This window comes from Xyrauchen texanus, chromosome 25, assembly GCF_025860055.1.
Source record: "Xyrauchen texanus isolate HMW12.3.18 chromosome 25, RBS_HiC_50CHRs, whole genome shotgun sequence".
Classification (NCBI taxonomy): domain Eukaryota; kingdom Metazoa; phylum Chordata; class Actinopteri; order Cypriniformes; family Catostomidae; genus Xyrauchen; species Xyrauchen texanus.
Genome location: NC_068300.1, coordinates 6980113 through 6989964, shown reverse-complemented (window position 1 = coordinate 6989964; position 9852 = coordinate 6980113). Strand labels below are relative to the sequence as shown.

The window sequence follows — 9852 nt, the reverse complement described above, 5'->3', positions numbered from 1 at the left end:
TTTGGGGAAGATGTGGCTAATTTTCATGAAAACAATTAAAATGTAAAACATTTTAAATGGACCTCAAAATGTGTTTCACTGATTTTATAGCCAAATAATTTGATATTTATGCATTACAATATAGAAATGGGAATTTTGGAGGGAAAATGTGCCAAACTCTCATGAAAATATCGTCACAATCCCAAAAATCTTAATGGTTTTGATAAAAGACTTCATTCAAAGCATAATTTACCTTTTTTTTTTTTAAGTGATTTTTCTGATGAAATATGGCCCAGACATAATCTGAACAGTTTTTGTTGAAAACTGCAACAACAAATTGAGGCATCTCAGATATAACTGAAAATAATGCTACATAGTTATATATTTAGTTTGAATGACAGTGAGGAAAAAGGCACAAGGGTGTGAACATAAAAACACATTCACAGAGCTTTCTCGATTCGTTATGATAATTGTGGGACACTTCAGAAGAAACGTTTGCTGGATTAATCATGTCACGTATCATACACACTTACTCCAATGCATCCATAAATCCTGCTAATCTCTTCCAGGGTAACACAGACATTAATACCATGTGACAGGGGAGCGCAGAAACCCCATTTTCCCATAATACACCTGTGCGATGGATCATAGAGGTGAGGTCTGATCTCTCACCCGCACACGATGTATTGCATGAAAATGAGCTTTCGTGATCTCCTGATGGACTGAATATCCTCTGTGTGTGTGTGTGTGTGTGTGTGTGTGTGTGTGTGTGTGTGTGTGTGTGTGTTAGTGCATCTGTTTCACTCCTGTCCAAAACCTTCCGTCTCTTCAATGGCGAACATGAGCTTTTCCTTCAGCTGCTCATAACTCCTGTACGGCGGCAGATCTAGACGATTAAAACTAGAACAGAAAAGTGTGATTAACTTGAATTGAACCCTTTCTTTTAATTGCATAAAATTGTAAACAAATAAATCACGACTAAATGATCAACTTTGGTGGTCATAATGTTTTGGCTCATCAGTGTATATACAAAATACACTTACATATATTCATGATCTATTCTCTGGTGTTGCTTCTCAAGTAAATGTATCTTGTTTTAAGGATTTTGTTTTAAATATTTTTAAATGGAAAACAAGTGAAAACGAGTTCTTAAAGATGCTTTTATTCTCTTTATTGTTAGGAAGCACGTTTAAAACAACCTTTTTACTCCGGCACAAGGTCAAATGTCAGTTCAGTGCAAATGAATCACCTGAATAGTCGAATAATCGCTCGAATAATCGTTAGATTAGTTATCAAAATAATGGTTCGTTGCAGCCCTACAATTGAATGTTGGCAGTGGTAGGGGCATAGTGGGCTAAAGCACATAACTTGTAATCAGAAGGTTGCTGGTTCGACACCCACAGCCACCACCATTGTGTCCTTGAGCAAGGCACTTAACTCCAGGTTGCTCCGGGGGGATTGTCCCTGTAATAAGTGCACTGTAAGTCACTTTGGATAAAAGCGTCTGCCAAATGCATAAATGTAAATGTATAATTACGTTAAAAACAAACTATTTTGACAGCTGATCACTAGGATCCAACCAGTGTTGGGTAAGTATTTAAAAAAATAGTAGTCCAATACAAATGACTAATTATCTTTCTATAACTGTAATCAGATTACTTTACTAATTACTTTATTGACAAAGTAATCACATTACAATTTATTGAACTTTTAACAGATTTAAATAATGTCTATATTACACTCAAAGCACCTCACGTTTCCCTTCACAGCGATTCGTTACGGGACCATAAATCATGAATTCTACATAAATAATATATTAGAAATAAGCATAACAATATAATGTACTTTAAAGTAATTTAATTAACTGAAAGTCAGTCACTGTAATCGGATTACAAGCATTTAAAATGTTATATATTACACAACCTTTACTTATATATTAGATTACAGTAACTAATTACTTTGTAATCGGATTACACCCAAAAATGGATGCAACCACTGAACCAAAGAAACGCCTCCTCTGAAACAAGATGACCCCCCCCATACTTACATAAATCAAGCTGGAATAAAAATGTCTTAACTGGTAACTAATAAGTAACGGATATCTAGAGGATTGTAAACACAAATACTAGATAGGTACATTTCCTGAAGAAAATGTGAGTGGTGCTTGCTGTTGCAAACCTCGTTGCTAAGCATTAAAATAATGGTCATAGAATGTTGCTAGCATGTGTTTTTCATGATGGTGGCATGTAGGTGTTATGTTTGTGTTAGCATGATGCTAGCACGTTTTTATTATGTTTTAACACTTCGCTAGGCAATGCTAACATTTGTTAGCATGATGCTAGCAAGTTTTTAGCATGTTAGAGCACTTTACAAGGCGATGCTAGCATGTGTTAGTTTGATGCTAACACATTTTTAGCATGTTTAACAGGTCGCTAGGCAATGTTAGCATGTGTTAATATGATGCTAACACGTTTTTAGCATGTTTTAACACTACGCTAGGCGATGGTAGCACGTGATAGCCTGATGCTAGCACGTTTTTAGCATGTTTCAAAACTTTGCTAGGCGATGCTAGAACGTGTTAGCGTGATGCTAGCATGTTTTTACACTTCGCTTGGCGATGCTAGCATGTGTTAGCATGATGCTAGCACATTTTTAGCATGTTTTAACAGTTCGTTAGGTGATGCAAGCATGTGTTAACATGATGCTAACACGTTTTTAACATGTTTTAACAGTACGCTATGCGATGCTAACATGTGTTAGTGTGATGCTAACACATTTTTAACATGTTTTAACAGTTCGCTAGGCAATGCTAACATGTGTTAATATGATGCTAGCACGTTTTTATCATGTTTTAACACTTCGCTAGGCGATGTAGCATGTGATAGCCTGATGTTAGCACGTTTTTAGCATGTTTCAAAACTTTGCTAGTCACGTGTTATCATGATGCTAGCATGTTTTTAGCATGTTTTAACGGTTCGCTAGGACATGCTAACATGTGTTAGCATGATGTTAACACGTTTTTAGCATGTTTTAGCACTTCTTTAGGCGATGCTAGCATGTGTTAGCATGATTCCGCAATGTTAAGTCAATTGGACTTTTTTGGCCTCCTCTTTTTCGTCCTCTGTGCGAACATCGTACACCCGATCGCTTAGAAAAGATACAGCACACCTCTCCTCAATGAGCCGCACGATTTGACGCCTCACTCGGGGGTCTGTGACAAAAGCTAATAATAAGTATGCAAGAGAACAATAGTGATGCCTTGCCTTTGGCAAGCACCACTAATAACGTTTGACGTGAATTGAGGGTTATAAATGATGAGTGAGATTACCATGTGTGACTGCGCGGTAGCCAGTTCTCTTTCCCAACCTTCTCAATGCAGAACTTCTGCGGGCCGTTACTCCCTGTAAACAAACCAACAAACCATCAGCTCCGTCTCAACATCACTCAACCCTAAAGACATGTTTGAAAAGTGACAACATATCTCACCCATCAGGTCCGCAAATCCTCCGACTGGCAGACGGCAGGTACCGGTGACAAACTGCAACAGTCTCATGCGCTTTTCATTGTCCATCTCTTTAACGAACTAGAGAGAGAGTGAGAGGCATTACCAACTCTTCAGGTCTCTTCAGGTCTCAATCGTGATTATTGCAAAATACCCATCACTGATTCATTGTGTTGAAGAAAGTGACGACGTCAGTACCTGCCAGAACCAGACGATCTGTTTGGTGGTGCATGTGTAATGTCTGTATATCGTGTGCTTCTGCCAGTCACTCAAATCAATTTCCTGCATGCCACACAGCATCACCTACGACAAAAGCACTATTAATAACCGAACACTGAAAACATACATCAGCTGAACTGAGCTTTCTTACACTCCAGTGATTGTAAAAGACTCGCTGGAGTATTTAAGAGTGTTTGTCTCTCACCTCCAGCTCTTTGGCATCAAAATACTGCAGGTACTGCTGTGGAAGAACCTCATTAAAACCCTCAAAGAACGCTTGGTTTTGTTCCTCAACACCACGAGACAAACGCCACTCTGCTACCAGCCTGAACGTAAAGAGAAAAGGACATTAGCAACCAACTAACAGTTGCAATTATTTCCCTAGCTACCAAATAAAACAGCTCACAGTTGATTTCAATGGAGTCCAACGTTAGCATGTTGCTAAGCTAATCAGGGCAAGAGTAGTGAATGACGTTTTTTCTCTCAAATTTTTGAACATTTTGCAGGGCTGTCACGATTATGAAATTTGGCTAACGATTAGTTGCCATACAAATAATTGTGATTGTCTATTTTAGGCCGATTATGTCGACTAATTGTAACTCAAATGGTTGTACTTTTTACGGAGCGCTTAATAAAGATACACCTTAAAAAGTCATTTATTCATATATAACCTCTTCGACTCTGCAGACCCAGTACCGGGTCCGCGGGCACGGCCAGAAGCGTGTAATAACTTTTGGGATTACAAAATAAAAGTCCACAAATAAGGCATATGAGGTAGCATTTGAAAGCTTACAATCTGCACTTTTCACAGAACTCCATCGCTTTTCCATTTACGTTACGTAAAATAACAAGATAAGCCCTAAAAGTCTCCCTGTCGCAAATGAGCGCCAACTTTTGGTAATGACGTAGAGATACGAAAGTGTTTCATATAACGCATAAATAGTCATGTCATATATCAAACGAAAGCTCTCATTCTCAGGAATGTTGTGTAGTTTGTCATAACACCACAGTTTGACTGTTCATCAAAAGAATCAAAGTAAAAGATGTATAAAGAGTTTAATTAGTACAAGTGTGTTTAATTATGAGAATGAGAAGCACCTGATGTATTCTTCCTTGTTCTCCTCGGTGACCTGGAGGTTCCCGCCGTCTGGCTTCAGCTCGTGAGTCGACACCTCGCCCAAAATCTCCTTATCCACGGAGAAGAACATCTCTAGACCGCAGTCCTCAATATTATTATCCCTGACACACAGACAACAAAGTCACATGTGAGCTACAGATGTGTCAGTGAACAGCTCTTTCACAGCTACGAGGAGCATCAGTAGTGTTTACAATCACACCACATCAGCAAGACAACACTCGGTAACACATTCACACAGGAAGTTGTCTTCGAAAATCGTTCTGTGACACCTCAAGCCACAATGCATTTCAAAAGGTATTGCAAATACAAATAGTAACGAGTATATTTTCATGATTATGCATTTTGTAGATGCTTTGACAAAGACTTGGCATGTTGGAGGTGCGCTTTACATTGCATATTCACTAAAGACACCTCAAACATTTGCATGTGCTAACTAATTGACCTGTTATATGTCAATACATGATTGTAAGGTGTTATGAATGCATTAGAAAGGTTTCATAAAAAGTATGACTGATGTCGAGGTCATAAGGAGGGAGTTACAGCTGTATTTATTCTTGTTGAACATTCATGAATACATTAACGCAGGTAAACTGACTTGATCCAGATGAGGGAGTTGTAGAACTCCGGGTCAATGGACTCCAGGTCTTTCAGAGCCAAAGGCTTGTTCAAGATGTGCTTGTAGAACGGCAAGGAGAAGCCCGTATCAATGAACTTCCCATGAAACAAAGCCTGCAGAAATCACAAATATAGAACAAAAAGGTTTAATGTAACAGGAGTGAGTAAACCAGTCAACCAATACTGGGGGTCCCCTTTTTCTCCCCAATTTGGAACGCCCAATTCCCAATGCGCTCTAAGTCCTCGTGTTGGTGTAGTGACTCGCCTCAATCCGGGTGGCGGAGGAGGAATCTCAGTTGCCTCCGCGTCTGAGACAGTCAACCCGCGCAACTTATCACGTGGCTTGTTGAGCGCGTTGCCACGGAGACATGCGTGTGGAGGCTTCACGCTATCCACCGCAGCATCCGCGCACAACTCACCGAGAACAAACCACATTATAGTGACCACGAGGAGGTTACCCCATGTGACTCTACCCTCCCTAGCAACCGGGCCAATTTGGTTGCTAAGGAAACCTAGCTAGAGTCAAACTAGCGAGCTCCGGGAGCTACCCAGGCCCCCACAATATAACAATATAAACAAATACAATTTAACAACTGCAAATCAAATGCACAAAAAAAGTCTAAACTGAAACACTTTTTAATGCAATATTTTTTTCTAATTTGCATAAACTTGTAAACAGATACTGTTCACTATCCATTGACAAATCTATTGTTAGATTTTAGAACCGACACAAGGGAAAGTTATACACTTACAGTATCGTAATCGGTCACGGTTATCTATTAGGATTAGTGATAGACCGAGTTATCGGCAATACCAATGGCCGATTAATCGTCCGATGCCAATAATAGCAAAATGGCCAAATATCGGGCGATCAATCGGCCTGCCTGATATATCTGCATATATCGGTCTATCGCTAAAACGAGAAAACGTTACCATGGCAATGAAGCGTCCAATGAACTTGAAGTATTTGAGGTGGTCGGGGTTGATGGAGGAGGCGGGGTTTATCTGGAGGCAGTAGTTGTCTTTTCCCGCATACTCAAACAGGCAGTACATTGGGTTCAACACCTCATGAGACAACAGAAAGAACCACTCCCTACAACAAACACAGAGGGCAAATTATTACTTGACATATATTTGAAAACAGCAGAGAAACACTTGAGACTTAAGAATTATCATTCTGGAATTATCTTGATCTTTGTTCTCCTGAACTGTAACTGTATATGCAATAATGTAACATGAAACCTGCCTGGCCACGCCTCCGTAATCAAGCCCCTCCTCCCCAGGGAAGATGATCCAGAGTCTCCGCCGGAGATCTTGTGCGCTGAAACTCATGATCTGACAAGAGACACAAGATGAACGTCATTTCACATCATGATGCGTGCATATGTGTGATTTAGAAGAGACTCGCAGACTCTGGAATTACCGTTAATCTGCACCAAGTGTGCCGCACAAGCCCTCAAAAGTGAAGCCAAAACGTCTCGATCGCCCCCCCGGTGACTGGTCCTAGTATAGGTCATAAACTCCTCCTCCCCATGTTACTCAACGGGACGTGAGACCAACTAAACAATTAAATTACACTTCACATATCTTTTTTCCAAAGATAGTTTCTGTCATTTACTGACGTTTCTATCACGTTGATGTCATTTCAAGTGTTTGTTTTCAAAATAAGTTTGTTTTTAGTTATTTGATGCTATAAAAACAGTGCTGTGACATCATGATTGACAGCTGTGATTGACAGGTTCTCTGAGCGAAGTAGTCACTGAAGCACCAACTGACTTTTTTTCGGGATCTTCGGAGGACTGAGGAGATTGGAGCTTTAAATTTAATATCTAAATTTCTATAATTAATTATTTCACACCGTCAAAAGTCAAAAGTGCAGGGGCGTGTGCTTGCGATTGATTCAGTGTGAGTGAGGGCGGGGCCTTGATTTCGCGGCTTTACTTCCTGCTCACTACTGCGCAGGTCTGGTCCCGAAATCGCAACTGCGCAGACTCAAGTCCCAAGATGTCAGCGCCATATCGGGACACTGGCGGCTTCAGTTCTCACCAATGGAAAAGAGCGAAGGGGCGTCATCCATCTTTTTTTTTTACAGTCTATGGTCTGCACTACAAACCATTTATATGTTTAGATTAATATGCCTGCTTGAAGTCAGATGGGGGTGGTTTAAATCATACCCAATAAAAAAAGTTTTTTTTCTCTTATTCTTCCTCATATCCAGCCTGATGTCATGAAAATCATGTTAGCGTGGCGACATTTTTGCAAAATGACAGAAGTCAATCCTGGCAGTAACGAAGTGAGATGTCCACTGTGCGTCATTCGAAACCAGATAAATGTTCTTCTAAACAAAACTGTCCTCCCTACCCAAACTTTCAACCTAAACCTAACCGATGGTGTCATAAAAGGCTAATGTGAGGTGAAAGTCATTTTGTGGTGCTTCTTTGACACTTTTCAACACAATTTTTTGGCTCTCAGGACTCGTACCCCGGTCCTCTGAGTCACGAGTGCAACGCTCTATCAGTTGAGCTACCGCACAATTTGACCGCACTCGAACAAGCTTGTAAATGTACTTGGTTAAGCGATGCAAACGTCACAATGAGTCATGCGCTATAGTAAGTGTTTAGATGTCACGAGTTAGCATTGTGAGAGGAACCGGGTGAAAATGGTTTATAAATGAATAATCTGCCGTTTTACTCGCGATTCGTTATGAAAGTGAGCAAAAGTCATTGTTGTTGTAGTGCCTCTAGTGTTCATTTCAGCAGGAAACCGCACATACCGATATATACAACGAGCCACAAATACATGGGTAGAAAAATGTGAATCTAAGAGACCAGGTAGTTTATGTCATGATATGAAGATTACCTGCTGGAACGAATCTTCAAACAGTGTTTTGCGGGTGACTGTGATCTTGATGTGCTGCGGCATCGCTAATTGCTGGGATAAGAATTAACAAAAAGTTAGAACATCTGCCAACACAAACACTGATGTCTAACTATCATTTAGTGACATTCAGCAATATCGGCATCTATAATAACACTACTGGATCATATGACCAGAATTTATAGAAACACTTACCTGACACCAGAATCTGAAGTACTGAACTTTGGCTTTGAAGTCTCGTACATATGCGATCTGAGGGCCGTTCTCACTGAGCAGAAGAGAAGAGCGAAATACTTCATTACACAACTAGAATCTGGACCAGAGTCTGATACAAATATCCTATGAGTCTGAGTCATGTGCGAGTCTGCTCTATTGTTCCATTGTTTTCCCATCTAAACACATGCAGGGTGGACGTCTTTGACTGTTGTGCCGCGTCTCGCTGTTTCTCCAGCTTCTTGAGTAGGACCGGCACATTTATTAAACCCCAAGTTTTAAAAACACAGGTGTCACAAAGATTCCATGTTGTGAAGTAGTTAAGCCTGCAAAGGACTTTATGTGGCTGTTACATTGTTACACATGATTCCAGAAGGTTCTACACAAAGTGAAGATTCTGCGCTTGATAAACGGTAAGACAACGTTTTGCTCTAGTGTACCGAGGGGCTGCTGTGACTGAGCGATTTCAGGTTCTGGCTTCAAATCTGATGGTACCGTTCGGGTCGGATCAGGTAGGGTTTGGACGCACAGTCTCGGGTACGAGTTGGGTTTAATTTTAAGTCATTTAAATAAGTGAAATAGTTATGGTGCGTTCATTACAACGTGAAAAATGCATTGCCTCGCATTGCTCGCGCAAGTTTGACCGCTGGATTAAATTTGTGTTTAAACTAGTGTTTGCGCGAGTAACGCTAACCCGAGAGTATTCCTCCTCCTCCTCCTCTTCCGGAAAAGGACAGGAGGAGGGGCTTCTACGGCAACTTATCTTTCCGCCGTCAACCATGGCCAATATCACAACGACTGCTGCTCTCTGTGTCTGTTGTGGAAGTCCCAGATACGTTGACGTTGTGTCATACAATTCCGGGTCCCCACACACCACTAAAATGGTTTTCTCATACATTTTTCCTGATTTCTTCTGCTACTACGTCAGTACGTCAGTGACATCCGGAAAATCTCAATGCTGATAGGCTTTCGCGACAACGTGTCATGCGGATTTGTTTCTTGAGTTGAAAAATGTAAACTCGAGCAAATACGTGATTGAAGCTATTTCGTATGTTCGAGTTGCTCCATTCGCGTCTTTGCATTGACTTTGTATGCAATCGCGCCATGTGAAACACTCCTACACGTTGTATGTGAACGCACCATTAGGCATTAAATAAAATATGACCTGGACATTTATTCGTAAAATTCATCCAACTGTGTACAGACCGGCTGAACTTATTTAAATGCACTTATTCAGGCCACAAAAGTATCCAAATAAAAGCTTTGTTTACATGTTTATTTCTAGCTGATTCTGAGCACTTCAACAGCA

The 9852-nt window shown here is 40.5% G+C and overlaps 1 protein-coding gene across 1 annotated transcript in view; it reads right to left on the bottom strand.

The window, feature by feature from the left end:
• Positions 1-711: 711 nt before the first annotated feature.
• itchb (itchy E3 ubiquitin protein ligase b) overlaps positions 712-9852 on the bottom strand; it is a 39463-nt gene continuing 30322 nt past the window's right edge. The window contains exons 14-24 of the mRNA XM_052091220.1: positions 8526-8598; positions 8313-8384; positions 6696-6788; positions 6387-6542; positions 5434-5567; positions 4799-4939; positions 3906-4026; positions 3680-3784; positions 3466-3562; positions 3308-3380; positions 712-879 (exon numbers count right to left, since the gene is read on the bottom strand). Of these exons, the coding sequence (XP_051947180.1) occupies positions 780-879; positions 3308-3380; positions 3466-3562; positions 3680-3784; positions 3906-4026; positions 4799-4939; positions 5434-5567; positions 6387-6542; positions 6696-6788; positions 8313-8384; positions 8526-8598 (1165 nt within the window). The 3' untranslated portion in view covers positions 712-779. The remainder of the gene's footprint in view (positions 880-3307; positions 3381-3465; positions 3563-3679; positions 3785-3905; positions 4027-4798; positions 4940-5433; positions 5568-6386; positions 6543-6695; positions 6789-8312; positions 8385-8525; positions 8599-9852) is intronic.